The following is a 24,473-nucleotide window of genomic DNA, read 5'->3' on the forward strand; positions in this document are numbered from 1 at the left end:
TTGATATCCGTGAACTCCATTTCATAGCATACACATTTTAGGAAGTATTAAGTGCGGTTTGCCTTGAAATATTCACACCTCGACGCGTTCATTTGCATTATTACATTTAGAAGCCTTGGGGCTTTATCACTTCCTTTTCTTGAAATGGCACAGTAATAAGAAAAAGTGGTTATGCTTATCACCACCCGTCAGTCAAACACCTTCTATATTAACAAAATAAAAATTTTCCACTCAATGAATGGGCGTGTGATATCTCGTACACGTCAATACTAGTATTACTTTGCCTGGTGAAGAAATCATTTTATTTAACCGGATGTATGACTAGAAGTAAATGAGGAGAAATTCCCATTTACAGTTTAATGAGCAGGGACAATGCAGCATGTCAAACTCATGCATTCAGTATAATTTACGAGTAAAAGTCATAGAATTTTGCACAAAAAAATGTCACATCTTAAGTACTTTGCATGAAAACCATAAGCAAAAAAATTCAAGATACAGGAGGGGCTGCATGTACATTTTGTGTACAAATGTTTACTACTATAGGTATTTTTCCAAAGGAGATCTTAGTGAAGAAGAAAATAAGCAGATCACAGGGTTGTTTGATAGTAAAAAGATAATCTACGTATCTATAACAGCCTCTTTCACTAGCTTTTCATTCTGTCAAACAATAAATATAACCTTTAACCTTGTATATGTAATGAATAAAACTTGAGCCTATGCTGTCTAATCAAATGAAAAGTCCAATATATCCAACAGCTACGTCACCTTCAGTGACCATGTGCTCTATTTTTTAAATCTCAAATTTTATGTAAAAAGAGAGGGGAAAAAAAGAAAAAAAAACAAGGAAAAAAAATCTCTTGATAAGGGAATTTCCACACACTTCAAAGAAAAAGGATATCAGCATTTTTAGACTAATGTTTAAATATACTTAAATATAATTGCTCTGAAAGGACAAACAACATTCAAATGCAAAGGTGCCTCAGTAAGGAGTGCTACATAAAGTCAGAATAAAATGTAATAGGAGGAATGGACAAGTTATATGCTCAAGACTGCTTTGCTGAAATGTAAATATTTCAATATGAGTTAAATGCAAAAGGCATATGCTTTATTCTGTCACTGACATCATAGGCAGACCGAACACATCTAATTTCATTTCCACAAAACATATGAACTACATTTATAGTTTATATTCACTTAGCATCTGTGAAAATGCAAAGGTGATGTGTAAGATTTTTATACAGAAAGACTAGTAATCAGAGGTTAAAATATTTCAAAATACTTATATTCCATTATCACAAATGGCACTGGAACCTTGTGTGACAATGGACAAATTTTAAACATTTTAAAATGTTAGATTTTATATCTACAGTTAACTATGAAAAATGTTTTAAACCAACAGTACAAAATATGATAGAATGGCATCACTTTTAATTTCACTGCTCTGGAGCGCTTTTACCACGCATGTAGTAGTGCTAGACTTCTTCTAGCTTCAAAAGATTGTTTGAGGCATATTAATTGCTGAATATTAAGGACAGAGGCTTTTTGAAACCCAAGAAGGGCAAACGTGTGGGAAGACAGAAGGTCAGGAACTGACAAAGGAGATTTTCTCCATCAGCAGCTTAGCTGGAGGTTCCGAGCTGCCATCAGATCTGCAGGAAAGCACTGCAGGGTAAAATGTGACACAAGGAACCAGGTCCTGTGGAAAATACACTGTGTACCTGCTCCAGAGGTCTGACTGAAGCCTGGTGGCACACTTAGTTTCAATAATGTGAATAATAAATTGTTGGCTCCAGTTTTTAAGCACTAGGCTGCTCAGGCTTCACCTCCCAATTGAGGAAAGATGGAGCTTACTTACAGATATTGGACAAGAATGAAAATTAAAACAGAATTGCAAAGGAAATACTTCAAGTTGGATCTGATTTTTAAGATTTCTACTGATAAAGCATGAATTGAAACAGGGTGCAAGTAACGCGTAACAGCTGAAGTGCACAGAAGTACTGCATTTTGTACTAACTGGACACTGCCTTTTACAGAAAGTCATTAATCTATATTTCCTTTTAAAACCATTGTGAAATAAAACCTAAGGAACTGCTATCAGATGTTACTGTAATAAACACTGGAAAAAAATGGCAATTACACCCCTTTCATCCTGAGGGCTCCCAAAACACTTTACAGATTGCATATGTGCTTTCTTAGACATCCACGGAATAAATGCAGCCCAGATCTTGCCTGAAAGGGGAGACCACTCTACTTAACCACTTCTATGTAGATTTGTTCAAAGTGGCCAGAACCAGGCTTTGCCAGAAGAAACCACCAGTAGCTTTCTAATAAGAGGATGAGTTATCAAACTGTGTAAGAAAAGTTCCTCGAGCAAAATACTGCAGCACACACTGCACGGATTCTGAAAGAAACTAATAAGTGGGGATTTGATTTCACATTTCTTTTTAAAGGAGAGCAGTACCAGGATTGTGATGATACTTAATAAACTGTACAAGCACTAATTCCATAATGAGTCTTTACTGACTCATGAGGAAAACATATCTACTCAGCTATCACCATGCTTCCTGTTGCAATTATATACTTTAATAGGCTGCCGTAAAAATTTGGATTCAACCAAAACCAAGTAGCTAACAAAGGACTCATGAGACACAGTCTAATCTTGTTGCACTTCACCACACATACACCACACATACACTGCTATTCGTACTAGAAAGAAATGAATTAGAAGGATTTTGAAACGTGTAAGGTCTTAATGAAAGGTTTATCACAATTAATAACTCTTAAACAGAAATATTTTTATACATGCTAGCAAACGAGCCTATGCAAGATTCTTGCTGATCTCTATTCATGTTTGCAGATTTCCTTTATTGTTCCTGGTATGCATTACAATGGCATTTTATAAGTGAAAAACACATTTGTGAAGCATACTTATAATATTGTGAAACGGCCAAAGTTCTTACAACATAAACAGTGTCTCAACCAACTTAACTACATTTGAGGCATATTGCTAATGTAGTTTGATTTCTATTTCTTAAAATAAAAAAATAAAAATAACAAAGCAAACTTATTTACTTACCCAAGAGGAAAGGGAGAGGAAACTTAATATGCCTCCTCTTGTTATTTTACAATAAAGTACTACTCAAGTTACTGTGGAAATCTCACAAAAACAGGCTTTAAAGAACAGTTACGAAACACATCTACAGGCACTGTAAGTACAGCAGGGATGCAAGTTTATGGGATAAGCAGGGTGGGATCTATCTGCCCAAGATTTTTGCAGGAAAAGGAGGAAAGAAAAGCAGACTTAAAGGCGGGAACACCAAAAACTCTCATCCCTAACAGAAGCAAATAATGTGGGACTGCCACATACACCCTTGAGGGTCATCTTATTCTCTTTAGCCTCATTCCTAAAGCCAGCAAGTGACAGTTTTCTGCAGTTCTGAGCCTTACTCAAAGTGCATGAGCAACTTCTGTCTCCTGGCTGAAGAACCAAAGATGTAAGAAATCTAGGATGGAAGGAAGTTGTCAGGCCTATACAACAGACACCTCATGTTGGGGATGTCGCGAAGCCTTTCCTGATGAGAAGGCACAGGCACTATCTTGGCTGATATGAACCAGGAAATAGTATACCCAAAACTCAGATCCAAACCATTTCCTGTTCTTCTGGAAGAAGAACATAAGTAGAGCCTCCCCTAGGTGATTCTGCCATACATGGTTAGGACACGCATTCTCATCAGCCTGGTGGCACAAGTTGGGTAACAGATGTGAATATATAGACCATAGTGTGGTGATATTAGGAAAATACATAATAAGAATTATATTATTATAAGGAACTAACTGTCCAAATTTGGTTGGAGGATAAAAAAACCCTCCACAAGTAATAATAGGAACCAGACAGTCCATATTCTAAAACACATAAGTACTTCTTAATGAATAATTATTAAACAAGTGCTGCTATTACAGTCTAGCCCCTGCAACAATGTGAAAAATTAGTTCAAATTTTTTATTTCCACTGGATCGGTTTTCATGAAGTGAGGGAGATAATTAATGGGATCAAGTGGCCTGATGCACCCAGGAACTGGAAGTCAAAAGGCACTGAGGTGTTACAGGTTTGGAACTGGATCAGGCAGGGACATGTAAATATTATGATGTATAGACTCAATATAAAATGATTCTAAAATATAACTCTAATTCATAATTTTTTTACTTTCTATAAAGACCTTCGTATTAAACAGAATATAAATAATAAAACAACAATATTTCTTGCTAAAAAGGATGGCTAAGTGCCAATAATGGAGCTGAATCATACCTTTGAAAGATCCCTGAAGTTGCCTGGAAGGGTCAGGTCTAACTCTTCAGATTCATAGTTTGTTAAGACCCACGGAAATACAGGATATTGGTTCAGATCATTGTACGTTCGTCCTATTAAGAAAGCAAATGTTTTAAGAATTAGGAAATGGTATCAGTTGAAAAGCAATCCAGTAGTTGCATTCGTTGCGTTGCATGTTCCTGATTTATACCACTTGATAGAAACAGGTATAAATTTACCAGACAAAAGTAGTTGTTCAGTTGTTGCTCCTGAATCAAAAGTCAACACAGACATCAGCATAACATAAAGAGAACAGTATATTTCAAAATCAATTAAAAAAAAACCATATGCCAATAAGTACCTTATTTTTTATTTCCATGAAGCTGCTTTTACAGTACAAGTGATAAAATCTAAAACTATTAGAGTATCATTTTTCAATCAACTGTATGCAATATGATTGGTTGGTAAAGATTGAGAGTCCAACAACAAGAGGCTGTATTTGAGGCTTGTAAATCTGGATCTGTCCTGAAGTATATTATTCTGTTATTCCCCACAGTGCTTTTCTGGTAAAGAATGGATGAGAACTCACTGTAATTGCAGAACTGAAGGTGGAAAAATACATGTTTATTTTAACACTATTTCCTAATCAGTTTGAAAAATAAAAAACATTTTACTATTTTTAAAAATGGAGCTGACTGCCCCAGGCCACTTTGTCCAAACATAATGGAAGAAACATTACTGACATCCCAAAAGCCCAAATATGCAAAAGTCATCTCTAGATAATTTCAAAAGAACAACTGAAAAAAACTGAAACTTATGAGTTCATCACCAGGAAAAGTGCGTTTGGAAGAGGTTGTTACTCCTGTGCCAACTGCTATTTAGTGGTATCTAACATTTCACTGATAAGACAAACGAAGTTGCTCACTACAGAACCATCCACCATATTGATTTACTGGAAATCACACAATATGCAACATGAGTATTAAAAAACAAAATCAAGTAATAAATATATGTGTGTGCATTTATATAATATAATTAGCAGACTGAAATAACCCAGGTTAACAATTCCCAGTCCTGCAGCAGATTTACAGCCCTGTCTCACTAACTGCTTCCTTCCAGATTCTGGACAGATTCCTGGGGTAAAAAACCTGGCACAGGAAAACACAGACTTCCTTGTTCAGAGTAGCATTTGCAATTCTACACAAAAAAATCAGCTCTGCGTTAATGAAATATGAAACTTATACTGCTCTACAAACACCTTATTTTTTCAATAGAAGTTGATGAACATGAAGTCTGTTTCTATTTTGTATGTAGTCTTGCTGGAAAAGGAAAAGGTGTGCATTGTTAACAATTTTGCATTGTTTTTTGTGTTTTGAAAACAAACGTGTCCACAAGAATATTAAAAAAAAAAAGTAATTTAAGTGCAAATTCTACTTCATTTAAAAAAGCAATCTCGGCACTATGTACAACATACAAATGAACATGGATGGGAACAAAGATACTTCTATAATATCAACAGTGAATGAATGCAAGACCATTGTTGGACTAAATTAATTGTTATTATCAATTAAACCAGGAAATAAAGCATAATTTACCTGTGTGAAGGACGAAAACGAAAGGTAGTATCTGGTAGAACACTAATCTTTTGCTTGTTTATTTTCTCATAAATATTTAAGTAAGCTAAGTCTGTCTCCTTTTCTGCGTCTTTCAAATCAGAGTATTATTTTCAGCTTTAGCAAGGGATTAATGACATGCAATTTATACAGTTTCTTGACATCGTCACAAGGTTCTATAAAATATGGCCTCCATACAAGTATATCCTTGTACAACAAATGTTTTTCTCTCCATCAGAATCCCCAGTTAACAGAAGAGTTTCCAAAAAGAAAACAAGAACAAGTCCATATAATGTTTGGAATGTAAGGAAATGATTTTAACTACTGTATGCTTTTATCTCACTTATAATTCAGTGACATGTTTACCTTACATGAATTGGTTATGTTTATTTAGACAGCAGACTAAAAGAACTTTGAGATTGAGGAAAAGAATGATGGAGGTGAGCATAGTCTAATAAAAGCATAAGCAAAAAAATGATGACTCTTCAGAATCAAAAGCTTTTATGGTAACGAAAACAGATCTTGAAAATGCTTTGCAAAAACATCTGTAAAGGTGAGAATATTCTTTTGCAAAATTCTTAAAAGAAAATTTAGGATAATTCAAAATCACTAATTTCTATACAGATATTTACTATATTGAGATTTCTTTTAATTTCAATATTTATTTCATTCACTTCATTTCAATTTAAATAAATTCCATCAATGAGATTTTGCCTTTCTGTTCCAATTTTACATGGGAAAATCACAGATAAGTGCATAGTGCAAGAAAAAAACAATCCCAACTCTAGCTACCATACATGAGTTCTCCTTTGCTGTGTGATTCTGACAGAATACTTTACTTAAGGTACGGTCACATGAGAAAATGATCCTCTGGAATTAGCTCCATGTTAGCAGCAACTTGTGTGCTTTTAAAAAAAATTACATACTGAGAAATAATTTGAAGATAATCTTGCAGTTTGGACAGGATTAGCAATGTACTACATAGTACTTCTGACTCTGGGTTTAACAATATCACCATAGTCTAAATAAAATAAATAAAATGTTTACTTCCCACCTCCTTCAGAATTTTTAATTCATATGAAGAGATTAGCTACTAAGAAAATCCATTCAGTTGTTTAATAAAATAGTGTGTTTTCCTTCAACAATTTTCTTTTTAATATCAACAAATAAAAGCGATTCAGGAGGATGGACCCCAGTTTAAATTGTGAAAGGAGACCGAATGCACATGACAAGGTAGGACCACACATCTATGCTTATCAGAGTGGAAGACAGTGATCTAGGGCTGTAATGGAATTACAAATCCCTAATTCTAAACATGCATAAATATTAGTGGTTTAACTTTCTTAGGAATGTTTTCTTGATCATTTCTGACTTTTTAATGGTCATTTTCAGAGTAAAAAGTCAGCAGATTAATAGATTCAGCTCTCTTTAATTGCATGATGATTCCAGCAAAAATCTTTTTTTTTTCCTTTTGGATAAATAAACATAAAACGTAAACCTGTACTACTATTGGTACTCACTATACCTTTTTAGAAGCTTCAGATTTCTTACCAAGTAGGCTTACAGAGATTAATATTAAAGGCTGAATATTAAATATTGCAAGCCTCTGACACTAATCTACTTGAACAATAAAACTGAGGCATAGTAAATGAGTTCTCAGAATAACTGGATATGTTTCTTCATTAAAAAAACTTTTTAATTAAACCATCCAATTTAACGTTTTTATATGGCACTTTAGTTTTGAAGGTAAAGTGAGCTAGAGACAGCTGACAAAGAAATTATAACTGCAATTCCTTGGTGAAAATGTTAATGACAGCAAAATATTGTTTAATTAGATGATTGCAGCATCTGGATTAACACTCTTTAAGAGCGATGTTCCTGTGCTTGTCTGCTTCTTCACACTTTACAGACATTTTGTCATCTCTAGGTCATTAGGAAAGAATTTTTAATGATTTTTCTAGAAGCAAGTAGTTCGAGTTACATCTAATTAGATGACAATAATAAGCCCAACACATGCAGTAGCTAAATATATACATAATTAACCAGTGAGGGCTTGTACATCACAGAGTAAAAAAGTGGAAAATGCTAAACAGGCAAAAAAAAAAAAAAAAAAAAAAAAAAAGGAGGGAGAAGTTCATCTGAATTTATTACCTGACTGAAGATGTCATATTTTTCCACCACATTTTAAAAAATAATCCTTTTCCGCTACAATAAATGACTTACAAAAATTATGGATATAGTTATTCTCCAGTTCTTTCAAGAGCTGTGGCAGGTAGGATTTAAAAGAATTAAAATTGCAATAAATACAAATGCAAACACATATTTAATACACTACAGGTTGAAAAGAAAAAAAGCATCAGTTAGTTACAGGGAAATAGATTTCTACCTAAAATAGTGGGCATTGCAAACATAGAGGATTACTTCTTGTCCCCAGTCTTTCATTTGCTGCAGTGGCATTATTTTTAAGCACTTTTTCAATAATTTCAAAATTTTCAATAATTTCAAAAATTCATTAAAAGCAAAAATAATAAAAAATGGACCCTACATCACCCGCATCATTCAGCTGACACACATGCAATAAGGCTTTTTGCTACGTGTCTGATGAATGGACAATTAGTGTATCATTGCTGCTCCCAAGCCTTCAGAACTAAAGAATCCCTGGGAAGGGAATAGATAGGAGATGGGGGAAGGTGGCCTGGAACATCTACACAGCCAGGACAAAAGCCAGGGGCATGGAGAGTATAACATTGAGACTGATTGATAAGTAGCAGAGTGCAGTGTTTACCTTTGGGAAAAAAAGAAAAAAACAGGGCTGTAAACATGATGAAATATGGTCATGTCAGCGTAGAGTGCATGAAAGAGGTGAAGACCTTAGAAAAAGAATAGGGAGATGAGAAAATAGTTGGCTAAAGGACCAGTGAAACAGGTTGAAACAAGACTACAGAGTTTTGAAAATGAAGAAAGAGAACATTTGAACTGAATTTGCAATAAGACATGAGGCTAGCACAAGTGATGAGAATCATATCTTTGCATAGGAAATGATCCAGGGAAAAAAAAAATTATGATAGAATTAGACAGTTATTGAGTTATGAGCAGAGATCACAACAGAAACAGTTAAGCTGAAAAATGAAGGTAAGATATGTTTCAGACGTGCTAACAGAGTGATATAAAATTTTAAAAACTTCATAGAAAGATGGATTTTTCCAAGGGGACACTTCAGTATTTTAAACACTAATGAAGATCTTACAGTCTACAAAGTGGCTGTATTTGTTAAGAAATATATCGAAGAGATACAAGGAAAGATTATTGAGTTATTTAGTAGTTCTGTTCTACTGAGATCAACCAAGTCTGTATGATTAGCAACATTAATAAGCAGGTAGAGGACTTACAGTAGGAAAAGACCCAGCTGCATGTCAAAAATAAGCAAAATGAGTTGGTATCAGAAGCCTCACTTCTGAATCACTTGTTTGCATCAGAAACAGTGTTGCCAGCAGGAACAGGGAAGTGATTGTCCCCCTGTACTCAGCACTGGTGAGGTCGTACCTCAAGTACTGCATCCAGTTTTGGGCCCCTCACTGAGAGAAAGACATTGAGGCCCTGGAGCGGGTTCAAAGAAGGGCGACAAAGCTGGTGAGGGGTCTGGAGCACAGGCCTTATGAGGAGCGGCTGAGGGAGCTGGGATTGTTCAGTCTGGAGAAGAGGAGGCTCAGGGGAGACCTCATTGCTCTCTATAACTACCTGAAGGGAGGTTGTAGCGAGCTGGGGGTCGGCCTCTTCTCTCATGTAACTGGTGATAGGACCAGAGGGAATGGCTTCAAGCTGCGCCAGGGGAGATTTAGGCTGGACGTTAGGAAATACTGCTTTTCTGAAAGAGTGGTCAGGCACTGGAATGGGCTGCCCAGGGAGGTGGTGGAGTCACCGACCCTGGAGGTGTTCAAGGAACGTTTGGATTTTGAGTTGAGGGACATGGTTTAGCGAGTGCTATCGGTGACAGTGGATGGTTGGACTGGGTGATCTTGTAGGTCTTTTCCAACCTTGGTGTTTGTGTGATTCTGTGATTCTGTGACTCTGTGATTCTGTGAATGTCTTTTCCAGTACTGCTTGTCTTTGAATAATTTCAGAAAAGGGGCACAAGAAAATATGAATAACTTATTATTTTGTAAAGTGTTAGAGGCCAGTTAAGCACCATTTAAGAAGAAAGGAAGCTAATAAAACTGGCAAAATGGAGTACTATACTTCTTTGTTAGTGGATCTCAACTTATTTGGAAGAAAAAACTACACATTTTTCACCAGCAAATGATCTACATTTCTTAAGAGGAAAACATCTACTTTTGATAAGTGACTATGCTATGGCTCAGATATGCTAAATAAACCAGTAAGAGTACCTGACAAGATGAATAAACAATTAAGGTGCATGCATTTTTCAATGGCTAAAACCGGTATTATTAAATAAGATTGTGCTATTAAATAAAAAGTTGTGGTCCAAAACTAGGCCATCACTCTCTATACGAACAATTACTGGCAAAGAGGTTGTATCTTTTAAGGGAAGTTTTGAAACTTTTCTCACTGTCATTAGCCATGGAGCATCATGGTGGACTTCTTTCAGCAAGGTTACAGTAAGACTCTTTGCAATACTTCCAAGATCTTCATGCATTTTGGGAAGCCAGTTTCCTAGCCAGTTTCAGCTACAGAAATAGGTTGTCCTTTCAAAAAATAATTTTCTGCATTTTTGCTTCCATCAAAAATTTTAGAGCTTCTTCCAAACTGGAAAAATAAGTTTATTGAAGTGTAGAATTGCAAGTTGGGTTTCAGCCAGGATTAAAATTCTTAAGTTATTCATAAAGTTTTTGTCTGTACATGCGTAGCTGGCAGGAGGTTCAGCTATTGTAAGTAAATTTTATTCTAATTTTCAAACTAAACATCATGAGATTCTACAGGATAGTATCAGTGAACTGATATTATAATTTTTGCAACTGAATTCTATTTGGTATGTTCATAGTCTCAATTGTTGAAAAAAGGTTCAATTTTTCCTTTTTTTCAAAAACATTCACTAAATACTGAAACACTATCAGAGTAGCATCCAAGAATCTCACTTTCTTATATATATCCTTCAAAAATATTTTGAGAGGGTACAGTGGTAGATTCTTCCCTACCTAACATGATGACTGCAACCCACCTTGGAAAATGATGACAAAACAGAAATTACATAGACTGGTAAGGACCCATTTGCAAATGCTTAGCAATACAGATGGCTTTGAAATAACGATCAGAGTAAGTGATATTCCATGTGACAAGGAAAAGTTCCCCTAGAGACTCAAATTTACCTCCCTGTCTTTTGGAAATATGACCTTTACCAAAGTTTAAATTTGAATTTGATCATGTCGTGCTGAAACATTTATAGGGCAGGTAATGCTCTTGCATTGAGAACTGAGTTTATACAGTGAACAACTATGAGATTACATGAACACTGAGAGACACTACCAAGGTACTGAAAAAGCTGCTGTAAGCATTTTAAAAGCAAAACAAACTCACAAAGAAATATAAGAAGAATATGCCACTAATCCTCCAAATCACAAAACTTGGAATGTACATGGAGGCCTACACTTTTGTAAAGCAGATGAATAATACTAGATGACATTAAGAGAAACTTATTTTATGTGACCAATGAGGTGTTTGGCTATAAAGCTTGCCTAGCAGCACTATATCAAACGAGAAATTTAATAAAAAAAAAGCATTTTTCTTGAGACCTCTGAGATATTCTGATGGGATCCCTTCAGGCTGAAGCTTGTTTATTGATGGATACTCTGCTGTAAGTATCACTGCAATTCCTAATTGAATTCAAGGATAATGATATCTTCAAGTTTTGATGCATTGGTGATGTACCCAAAAATAAATGACCTTGAAGTTTTTAAACTGATTAAAAATGAAAAGTAATTTATCAAAAATTGGCTTAGCTCTTGTCTCTTCTCATTAAAGAGTTTAGACACACTGCTTAAAGAAGAACCAAACATAAGGAAAGGAAATTACAAGTGAAAGGCAGTTTTGTCGACAACACATTGGAAAGAGCCTGAGAGGGCTTAAATAACTTCCAGCTCTCCAGCAAGCCCTCCAAGTTTGGGTGACATGGACAGGGAGCCTGCGAGGCTTTGCCAGAATTTCCTAAAAAACCAGAAGGGCAGCAGATATGTGAGAGACATGGAGCGGCTGGATGTAGCCAGTGTCCAGAGGCAGGATAGCAGCATTTTCATGGCCTGGTGCCACAGGGCTCCTTTCTTAGGCAGAGATCTGTGCTGACTGTGGCTGCAATGCTCTGAAGCCAGGCTGATGTGCCTGCACACAACTGCACTATGCAGACTTTCCAATCCAGGTCTCTGGTAGCTTCAGGGATGTTGCTTTGCACTCCACTGTGCAAGGTAAACATGGCCTGAGATCTCCAGCCATTCATTGGTAACACTTCTGTATCACACTGGGATAATCTGATGGCACATTTATTAATGCCTGTGAGCCTGGATGCACAGAAGATGGCTAGCATATAAACACAGAAGCAAAATCCTAAAGGTTTAAAGAAAGTGAGTTTGACAGCTGCTGAATTCTGCCACTGTCCTACTGGAAAGAATGCAGTGACTCAGCTCAGACTAGTCACAGTAATGGGCATTTGGGTGCTACTGTGGGGTTTTGCACTTACATTTGTCTTCTGTCCAGACAGAGGATAACCTCAAGCAGGAAAGTCAGGACCAAGTAAGAATATGAGATGTGGAGCCTGGTGGGATTTAATTTGTGCTTCAAATCAAAGCTCACTGGAGGGAAATGTCGGAGGAAGCCTCTCGGCAGGCAGGTTGATAAGCAGGACATGTGCTAAAGGCAGGAATCTTAACAATAAACTATATTCTAGAAATCTTTGCATATGGTTTAGAAAATTGCTGCTTCTCATATTTAAAAGTACTACCTAAGTTAATACATAGAAAAGGAAAAGCTGAAAGGAAAAAAATACACTGTGAATGTCTAATTAATAACAATTGCCAGAAAAATTCTTCTTTTGCCAGTAATGAATGGATGTCTGTGGCAGTTATTTCTCATTTTAAATACCTAATCTGATATTATATTTCAGTTCAAAGAACTAAATGAGAAAAGATGCTGTGATCTAATCATACCACAATCCAGGTGACATCTGTACTAGGCAGAATACTGTTGTTATTCTGCTGTCTTGTTGCTGTTGCTGAGAATGATGAAGTAGCAAAATTACATTTTCCCATTATTATTTCCAGACATTCTCTGGCAATGGTTTGTTGACTCTAATAAAGCTTCAGACAAAGCTGTCAGCAGAGGAAATGGCAGGAGAGCAAGGAACAGCCTCCACAACAATACATGAATCTAAAGCCTTGGTGATAGGTTGTGCATTTTCTGAGAAAATGTAATGTATGTATTTCAGAATCTATCATAACCTGCAGCTGAATTCCAGAGGGATGAATGTATTCTATCAAGTCACAGTGCTTAAGACTTTGACAAACATAAACATATTATGAAGGATTAAAGAGTCAGAAACTTTACCTGCTATAGTGTTGAGGAACATCAGGTATTCAAAATTAGATATCTCTCGTCTTTGCCAGCGCTGAGTCATGTTGGAGGATTTATAAAGCTGTCGGGGAGTGGCCAGAGAGATTCTCCTACAAAATACATTTAATGAATGATTATTTTAAGAGCCCCATTAAATGCTAAGACATAGAACAGCATTATTAGTGTGATTAATTTCAGATTCTCTCAGATGGTTTTGTATTCCATTTAATGAAGTCAAGAAGACACTATATCCCTTATTTAAGAAATTACTAAAATTAATATCTCTATTTTATTTTACCAGAACTACAACACTATAATAATTCAGAAGAATGTGTTTTGTGGTTTATTTTGTTCTGAATCTAGTTAAAAAAACTGGAAGCAAAAGGAACTGTAGACCTCCTGGTGCCTGTGTTGTCCAGCAGGAATAAAAGAAGCATGCCATTTCCCTATTTCAAAAGAACATGTTGAGATAAGTTCATTAAAGTGAGTGATAGATATTAAAACACCATATATTTCCAGCACATGGGTTAAAGACATTTACTCCACAATTTGTGTGCCTTCTCCATAGTCAGTTACCCACGATCTACTCCTATATTCCAGTAACCTCCAAGATTTCTACTTCTAGCCTGGTTTCTGAAAAAATCCAGGTTTATTCAGTTATCTGCTCACATGTCCACCTGCCCATTTCTCTATGATAATTCCTGAATTGCATTTCACTGAAATTGGGAAAAGAAATTGAAGTTTCTAAGATAATTAATTTCCACACATTGTCTATAAATTAGATGAGTGCATAAGGGAGAAAGAATCAAACTACTGTGCCAAAAAAAAAATCTGTAACAAGCAGGGATAGTTTCATTGATCACAAGACATTTCCAAAGTAAACAGTCTTTGCTGAGAAGAGACAAGGAAAATATTTGAAAGGAGGAAAAAATCATCTCCTCAAATACTTTTTTTTAGAGAAACACACATTTTTTAAATTGATCAAAATAGAGAAAATGTTTGTACGTTTTTTTTTTTCCTAAAAGTATCCTCAAAGTTTATCCTATTCATAAATTTAATATACTTGCCAAGAATAACTAGAAACATCTGATGTTTCAGCTTTCAGATGCCCCCTAGACATATTAACTGCACTATTTCAGGGCTCTGAATGCTGAGTATTCTCCTAAAACAAAGTCATATTCAAGGTGTCAAATCAGGCAGCAATTACAAAAATGCTGAACACCTATTTATAAAGATATTTGCACACATACATATACATGCGCTACACTCTGCTCCCAGTTAAAAGGATGACTATTGAAATGTGTTTGGAATGAACAAACAGTTCTTACAATTATAGGTCTTTATATGTCTAAAAGGTCAGTGCCTAGGTTGTCAGTGTCTGCTACACTTAAATTCACAAATTAGGCGTATAAAAATGACATGTGAGTGTACGTTTGCTTTTCTTCTTCAGTTTTTATTTTAATCTCAAAACTGCAGTGCACAAGGCCTTGCCAGGTAATTGTGCATACACTCCACTAGTACACAGAAGGCACTGCAAATATTTTGTTTCTATTATGCTTCTGGACAATTTATCTTAAGAACTATCTGAATGTAATCGCACTTCATGATGTATTTCACAGAATAACAGATTTTCAGTGGAGCTCTCAAAGTTTTATTGTTCCCAGTAAACTATGACTAATGCTGGACACAAATTAATAAATATAGAAATAAAAGTACTAAAGAAATAATTAAATTTGCAAAATATTTCTGTCATAGAATTTCTGTTTCTCTAACAATGAAACAAAAGTATATGCATCAGTATAACTTAGTATGTGCTTTTAGACTTCACCAGCAATCTATCAGTCTCACAAATCTATGAACTGTTACTGCTTCACATTTGAAAGACTGATTTAAAAAATCAAATTATAGTGAAAAAGCTCCTTATTTGTTTTCTAAGTTGTTTGAAAGATTTGAAGTCATTTCAGCAGTCTGGAAAAAAAATATGTGCAATAAATTGGTTCCACACCTGCTTGTTCCAGTTAACACAGAAAGACCGACTGTTTTGTGTCTTGCTGAATTATTCCACGTTTGATCAAACAATTTCTTTGTTTCTGTATGCCATCAGAAATGAGAAGATGCAACAACAAATGTACTTCCTTTGCTTCTGGAGAACTATGAAATACCTCAAAATGGAAGCTGCAGAAGACCCTCTGATGGGATAATCCAATTTTCCAAGTTTTATTTGCTTTTGCTATGTTTACTAAGCAATATTTTTTTCAGGAAAGGAATGTTCTGTATCTCACACATGGAGCATGATAAGTTCCCCTTTCTCAATTGCTTTTAACAGCTACTATCTAATTTGATACAAACAATCCTTAGGTATCTCATTAGAAGCGTAGGACCTGGCTTCTGGCAAGAAACTCATCAACATTTGCTTTCAGTCAAAACTCTAAGAGTGTTTTTATGCTTTAGTGATATCAAATAATTTCCCAACTGTGTACCTTCCAAAATCCCAATGTATATAACCAGACTTGGAAATCCATCAACTACTACTGATGCAGAAAAAGTGGCAGTGCTGAGTGCACGTTAAGCATGGTTACCATACCAGCTAAATTATATGTTTTCCTTCAGCAAGAAACATTATTGTCCCTCTATACTCAGCTCTGGTGAGGCCACATCTTAAGTGCTGTACTTAATTTTGCGCTCTTCACTACAAGAAAGATATCGAGGCCCTGGAGCATGTCCAGAGAAGGGCAATGAAGCTGGAGCAGTCTGTAGCACAAATCTTATGGAGAGTGGCTGAGCAAACTGGGATGGTTCGGTCTGGAGAAAAGGATGCTCAGGGGAGACCTTATTACTCTGTACAATTGTCTGAAAGGAGGTTGTGGTGAGGTGTGGAGTCAGCCTCTTCTTCCATGTAACTATCAATTGGACTAGAGGGAATGGCCTCAAGTTGCACCAGGTTGTTCAGGTTGGATATTAGGAAAATTTCTTATCTGAGAGTGTGGTCTGAGAGGGTGCTGGAATGGGCTGCACAGGTTGATGGTGGAGCCACCAATCCCTGGAGGTGTTCAAGAAACGTATAGATGTACTAAGGGAAATGGTTTAGTGGGGAAATAGTGGTAGAAATAGACATAATTCATAATTTTAAGGATATAATTATTTCTCTGTAACTTTGAGCACAGTTTGAATGCTTTGTTGAATAAAAGCAGTAGACAGGCAAAGGGAAGGAATGGTAGCAGAGGCAAACTGGAGATTTGCTCAGGATGGTTGTTCTCTAACAGTCTTGAGAAGCAATACCAGTTTGCCTGCTTCTGTTAGTCTGTGTTATTAGATCGTAAATATTTTTTCTTCCATCTTTACTAGTCACAGGATTTCTCCATGAAAATAGAAACACACTTAAAATACACATATTTGCTTCATTAAAACTCCTGTTTCCATCTTGAATTGCAATTATTTTATGATAATGTAATTAATTTTAAATTTAAAAACTATTACCAGTGGAAAAATCAAACTAAGGAATTTAAGCAAAACCACTAGAAATTTCTGCTTTTGTTAAAATATTTTTAAATACAGTTTAATCTGAAAAACTGGGCATAACATATGTTGATGTTTTACTCAGTGTAGCAGTTCCTTGAGTAGATGCTGGCTACTTACCATTTGTGTTTACATTTGTGATACAAATGCACATATTTTTTAAAACTCCTACTAGCATTCTGGAGCCAACATATTAATGGAAGTGAAACTATACTGTACTATAAACAAAATATTAATACTGGCTGGGTGGATGGTGGGAGAGCAGTGGATGTAGTCTACCTTGATTTCAGCAAGGCATTTGATACTGTCTCCCACAACATCCTTATAACAAAGCTGAGGAAGTGTGGGATGGATGAGTGGACAGTGAGGTGGGTTGAGAACTGGCTGACTGGCAGAGTGCAGAGGGTCGTCGTTGGCGGTGCAGAGTCCAATTGGAGACCTGTAACCAGCAGTGCTCCTCAGGGGTCAGTGCTGGGTCCGGTCTTGTTCAACACCTTCACCAATGACCTTGATGAGGGGATAGTGGTCACCCTCAGCAAGTTTGCTGATGATACGAAGTTGGGAGGATTGGCTGACACACCTGAAGGCTGTGCTGCCATTCAGCGAGACCTGGGCAGGCTGGAGAGCTGGGCAGTAAGAAACCAGATGAGGTTTAACAAAAGCAAGTGTAGAGTCTTGCATCTGGGGAGGAATAATTCATGCACCGGTACAGGTTGGGGGATGACCTGCTGCAGAGGAGCTCTGCGGAGAGGGACCTGGGTGTCCTGGTGGACAACAGGTTGGCCATGAGCCAGCAGTGTGCCCTTGTGGCCAAGAGGGCCAGTGGCATTCTGGGGTGCATTAAAAAGAGCGTGGCCAGCAGGTCGAGGGAGGTGATCCTCCCCCTCTACTCTGCCCTGGTAAGGCCTCATCTGGAGTACTGTGTCCAGTTCTGGGCTCCCCAGTACAAAAAAGACAGGGACCTCTTGGAAATAGTCCAGCGGAGGGCCACAGAGATGGTGAAGGGCCTGGAACATCTCCCCTGTGAGGAAAGGCTAAGTGATCTGGGTCTGTTTAGCCTTGAGAAAAGAAGACTGAGAGGGGACCTGATCCAGGTCTACAAATATCTAAGGTGTGGGGGGCAGAGTGGCGAGGCCAGACTCTTTTTAGCAGTGTGTGGAGACAGGACAAGGGGGAACGGCCAGAAACTGCAGCGTAGGAAGTTCCACACAAATGTGCACATGAACTTCTTTACGGTGAGTGTGACGGAGCACTGGAACAACCTGCTCCAGGTTGTGGAGTCTCCTTCTCTGGAGATATTCAAGACCCGCCTGGACACCTACTTGTGTGACCTGGTGTAGGGAACCTGCTTTGGCAGAGAGGTTGGACTCAATGATCTCTGGAGGTCCCTTCCAACCCCTACAATTCTGTGATTCTGTGATTAACTGTAGTTAATACTGTTATTGAGCCAGATTTTCACTGAGTTACTTCACTGCAGTCCTACTGTAGACACAAAGAATATGTAGACAGAAGTAAAGGAAAAGCCATGATTAAAGGGTCTTTTATGGTGCATAAATCATAGAGTGATTACATAAAAACAAAAAGGAAAAACAACTTAACTAATATATGCCAGATTTATTTTGAAGGCTAACAAGCCCGTTTTTGATTCAAATTGAACTGTAATAAAAAAATATGGAAATTACTGTTCATAACATTGAAGAAGAAACTTTTCTAAATAATTACATATCAACAAACTTTTCCAGACAATTATTCAGTGAATAATGCACAAAGGATATGAATTTCAGAAGTAAAAAAAAAGTCACTATTAGATATGGAATTCTGATTAATTCATTTGCATTTTGTTTGTTCCAGAACATGTGGTTGTTTTTTTTTTTCTTCAGAAAAGAATGCTATTACTTTCCATTTAGAGACTGCAATTCTTTTATTTTGAGTTTTTGGAAGAGCAGTGTAAATGCTAACAAGATGCACCTTCCAAAGAGATGCCTCAATTTCCCCTTGATCTCAGTGAAAACTTGAGAAACTTGGCAGTTTGCCTAAGGATTTCAGCACATTTAGGAGATCAAGACATAGGCACCATGAGACTCTTCAGCTTATGATGGGGAATGATGCTCAGCTGGAAAAGAAATAGTTATCCAATCCTATAAATGCTTTGACATTACAGAGTATTTCCACATTCTGCGCTACGATAAAAAAAGGCAAATGTGAATTTTTAATCCGTAGAAAATGACTTAAAGAATGAGAAAGACACATCCCAGATTGCACACTGATGATTAAGTCATTGGCTTTTGGCCAAGCCAAGCCAAACTGAGATCTGAACCCAAGGCACCATATTTTTTGAATTTCCTGCTGTCTATTCTCTCTCTTATTTTTATTTTATTTTGAACAGAAATTCATTCTGAATCTAAAAAGCATTCACAGACTTCTGGTTATGCACTCTCAAAGATGATTTTAGGTTTGAACAAACACTTTGAAACAAATCAAAAAATGGCATCGAGATATCTAACCCCAGATCAGTGAGGTACACATAAACATCATCTTACCCAACAATGAAATATGAATCCTTCTCTCAAATAGGATCTGACAGTTATTATTCTTATTTTCTAATTTGATACTGGGACAGAAAATGAAGACTGTAGCTGTCCATAGTAAGTGAAAATCTGTAAAACTGAATTTCAGTTGATATTTTCCAAACTGTAGATCTTTAATTTTGGAAACAGAAAATTTTAACTCATTCAACTAATGAGTAGAAGGAGTTTTTAAAATTCAAAATAGGCACTATACTGATGAATAAAGAAGTAAAATGCACATACATTCACATAAACTACCAGTAAGAAGATGTATAAAAGAAATAATTTTCATTCAGTAAACTAGTCAAGTTTACTTCAATATTATTCATTAAAGACACAATAAGGATGATCATTTGTGCATATACTTATAAAATCTGACTGAAAACTAGACTTTGAAGAGATAAGATACAAGTTTTTTATTTTGTTCCTTCACTAGGAGGTGTGTATTTCCTTTAAGGAATGCAAAATCCAATTTAGAATACTTTCATTTCCATTCTGCAATAACAGAACACATATTAAGTAAAGAGTTTCTCAAACTACCCTGGAATAATGTTTTAGTATTCACAAGTATAAAGATATCATGTGTTTAATATAATAAACAGAGAACATTCCAACTATTTTAATCAAATTACCTGGCTTGTGGCAAACCATAGCTGGTTCCTACTCCAACACGTGGTAAGCTGTATACAACTTTTTTCACTGTTGCTTGGTCAGGAAAATTAAACATAACAGAAGCTAAATGAAAAAGAGAAAATAAGGACTAGTAAACCATGTAGCAAAATCTTTATCTCCACCAGCATATATTAAAATAATTTTGGATTTTATTTGCAAAGAGAAGTTAGTTAAACATTTTCACTCTCACAGTTACTTTGGGGAATTTTTTTTTTCCTAGTAGACATTTCATTACATTTCCAATTTAAAAAAAAAAAAAAAAAAAAAGCAAGAAAGAGGAAAGAGGTAAAACAGGAAAAGAGAATTTCCTATCAAACATTTGTAGAATTTACAAATTCCAACGATCTGACTTTCTGTGAAGCCGAGAGATTGATTTATAGGATTGATTTTGACTTGACAGGACAAGGAGAAATAGTTCTGAACTAAAACAGGGGAGATTTAGATTGGATGTAAGAATTTTTTTTTACAATAAAGATAGTGAAGCACTGGCACAGGTTGTCGAGAGATGTGGTGGATGCCCCATCCCTGGAGACTCTCAAGATTAGGCTGGATGGGGCTCTGAGCACCTGATGGAGCTGCAGGTATCCCTGCTCATTGCAGGAGAGTTGGACAAGAGGACCTTTAACAGTTCCTTCTGTCTTGAATGATTCTATGATTTTAAAATGCAATATATCATTAAAGAAAAACATAAGCACTTTACCAGCACAAATTCTAAGATTAATCAACACCATACAAAATATTTACTGGAACATTTTTTTGCAACACAATAAACAAAAACATACTTCTGTTTGCCATAAACACTTCCAAAGCTGTGTTCTGGAGAAGGTAACGTCTTGAAAAAACAGCCCGAATCTCGCTGAACATCCATTTTCCATGAAGACCTTCTGTATAGGCAAGGACCTTTAAAGAAATAAACGGTGATCATTATTGGTAGAATACTGTCATCACAACATTCACAAAAACACAGTTACGTTTTAACCATCTGTGTAGTACAGACAACTGTATTTCTTTAAAATTTAAACCATTAGTTAAAACAGAACCTTAAAAGAGAACAGTAGCCTGGTACTCCTAAGGTATATTCTTCATGAGTCACGTCAACTTATTTTCTTCAAAACACAAAACTCTACAACCAAGCAACAATAATGGACACAGTTGCAATTACGCCTCATTATTTTCTTATGTGCTGGGTAGCAGACTTATTTCTGAGGCTGTGCAAAGCACAACCAAAATAATCTGCTACTGACATCCATTTCAGACATAAATTAGAACTCTCTAAATTCCATTAATAAGTGCAGAAAATAGCTAGAACAGCATACTGACACAGAAACTTGTCTAAAGTTAGGTGTATTTAATATATCAAACTATGAAGAAAATGTGTTGGTTTTTTTTTCATTTTTAATAAAGTGCAAAAATATTTTAAAATAAAATAGTTAAAAGTTAGGACTGCTTTTTCAGTTTGTCAGTTTTTCAGCTGAAGGTACTGGTCTAGAATTAGATGTTAACACGTAAGAGATCTCTTTCACTCCTTCACTCTTCTGGAAAACAGACATAAATTACGCAATTTAATTAGGTATCAGCTCTATTAACTAATCTCATCTGGGAATCACCTTTCAAACAGTATCATTTGGTGCAAAACATTTTCCCAATTCTTTTAATCATCTGGAAGGCTCCCTTTAGCCCTTCACTCCTGCTCAGGTGGGCTCTGCCCATAGCTGATCCTCTGACAGCCTTCACCTTTATCAGTTTGGGAGGAGGACAATCCCCTCACTGCACCCCATTGCATTTACCAAGTTTTGCAGACTGTGCCTTCCTCTAAGCTGCAGCTAAGAGCATCACAGGAAAGAGAGTTCATGGTGAAATTCAGTGAACATCTTCACTAAACAGAAAAGGCAACACAGACTTTTAACTGGATTTTATTCCTCTGTTCTCCATTAGGTGTATAGACACTGTTGCTGCACCAGCTTGCAGTGCTTCTACACCAGCTGAAGCCTGGCTTTCTGTAACCATGACCTCCTCTACCTTCTGAACAGGGAAATCCTAGGGAGCCCATATATTGCTGCTGTCAATGATCTTTCTTGCTTGTGGGACTGGAAATTGGATTCTCCAGTTTTTTCACAGATGTAGACACAAGATATTAACACTTTCATAAGTGAAAAAGCTGATTTAATTTTATACACACTGTGTTTAAAAAGCTCCATGGATATCTGTTCAAACTTTGTCCTTTTTTTTTTCTCATAACCACAATGAAACCATTTCAGAGATGATGTTAAAAATGGCAACAAAACAAATGTGAATCAGTACACTGAAAAGTGTTCAAATGTTAGTTCTGCCCTTGATGAAAACTAGAGAGAGGATCTCCATAAAGTCTATATGGAAAGAAGACACAGGTAAGGCTTGGAGCAACAGTTTCATTCACCTCAGCTCTCCAGACTAACTAAACACATCCTTGAAGGGAAGGAGCTTGATTTCTTTGGTGATCCTGAGTTATGCTCAAGAGGCTACATGCTCCTTCTATGCAGTCATGAGACAGCTGTTGCATTACTACATCATACACTAAATTCTTGTTGCGTTAAATTAACCTTCATGTTAAAAACCTATACCTCATTTTCATTTTGAACTCTGTTGGCTTCAGCTTCTACCACTGGATCTTACAATACCTTTGTCTACGAGATTAAAGTGTCCACTGATATCAGGTATCTTTTCCTCGTGTAGGTAATTACACGCTGTGATCTAATTACTACTTAGCTTTCTCTTGGAAATAAACCAACTGTCTCTAGCTAAGATCAGATGTAGAACACTGTTGATATAATTAATACGAAATTCAATTAAGAATGAGTATAAAGTTTCTAGAATCATCCTTCTTCAGATGTCTTCTGATACATATCTTTTGTCATTACACTTTCTTAAGGTACTGACAGGAAAACAAGTTTAAAAAACACTTAAAGAAGAGAACAGTCTTAGGGAGGAGTTTGAAATGTACATAACTGTAACCAGACCTACAGCAGCCAGAGGATTTGCCAGAGAATTAGTTCCTTGACGGGTCATCATGCTTCAGGAATTCATTTTCTGTTTCAAAAATGTTTCTAGCTGTCATACTTTTTTTCAAAGGAAAAACATCTAATGCTGACTGTTCTGTGTATTTACATTTTACACCATTCACGGTAATACATGTACAATGTCTCTATATGAAGCAGAGCTTAGTTATTACAAATCAACACTATCAGCACATTATATGCCAACCATACAGTGTCTTTTGCTTCCTCCTACTCATGTGTAAAGCAATCATAGACATACATTCACCAGCTGCCATGAAATGAATGGCTTAAGATAGCATTCCAGATGAGCTTTAAGCAGTAAAAAACATAGGAAATCGGAGGAAGGGAAGGAGGCTATAATTCAGTTACTGTTCTCAATTACACTCTTCTTAACTGTCTATTAGTCCTAGAGATATCAGATTATCATGCTGATATCAAATCATCTCAATTATTTCAGTATTTCTGGTGTATTGTTTTCCTGTTCGAGATATACTACCTATTTTGTCATCTTCCATAACATTCATATTATGCTGTATTTACATGATGCATTAAATCTTCCATTATTAGGTATCTACAACTGACAGTCAAAACTACTGACACTGTCTGCACAATTCTTTCATCTTACTATAAGAACAAAGACAATTTCTCTCTTCTGATTTCAAATCTTTTAAATGGAATTATATTTTTTATTTTCATTATTATTTAGAACATATTTTTATCATTTTTCTTTTCCATATCACACAAATAAGGATCTTGCTGGTTTATATTTCTTATAAATAGCATATACTATATATTTCATTATTGAGAAAGACATGGAAATATCCACTTGGTTCATCAAAAAGCATTGGCATTATGTTACCTATTGCTCTGAAACCATGTGCTCCATCCTGTATTTTGATGTTTGCATTTGAAGTCAATGCTCTTTATTATGATAGTTTTATGACTTCGTCTCCTAAAAGCAGCTACGAAGACTTCTTTCTCCTAGCATGTATTAATGCCTGAAACACTGTGATTAAGCACAGAATTCTTAATAAAATTAAAAAATAACCAGTCACATCTCCACTGCAATTAAGCACTCTTTTCATTTCTAATATAAGACATAATTATTTGGTTTAAAACTTATTGCCCCTATTAAAAGCATTTATACAGAAATATGAGTATGCTTTAAAGACAGCAATAAGTCTCCTGGTTAGATAACAGACTGAGAATA

General features: G+C 36.1%; 1 protein-coding gene across 5 annotated transcripts in view; it reads right to left on the minus strand.

Annotated features, from left to right (window-relative positions):
- NBEA (neurobeachin) overlaps positions 1-24,473 on the minus strand; it is a 472,765-nt gene that overhangs the window by 82,078 nt on the left and 366,214 nt on the right. For all 5 annotated transcript variants that reach the window (XM_090133132.1, XM_090133143.1, XM_090133133.1 and 2 more), the window contains 4 exons: positions 21,011-21,128; positions 20,189-20,291; positions 13,468-13,583; positions 4,307-4,419 (listed from right to left, as the gene is read on the minus strand). In XM_090133132.1, coding sequence (XP_089989258.1) covers positions 4,307-4,419; positions 13,468-13,583; positions 20,189-20,291; positions 21,011-21,128 — 450 coding nt within the window. The remainder of the gene's footprint in view (positions 1-4,306; positions 4,420-13,467; positions 13,584-20,188; positions 20,292-21,010; positions 21,129-24,473) is intronic.

Source organism: Phasianus colchicus, chromosome 1, assembly GCF_987193195.1.
Source record: "Phasianus colchicus chromosome 1, bPhaCol1.hap1.1, whole genome shotgun sequence".
Lineage (NCBI taxonomy): Eukaryota > Metazoa > Chordata > Aves > Galliformes > Phasianidae > Phasianus > Phasianus colchicus.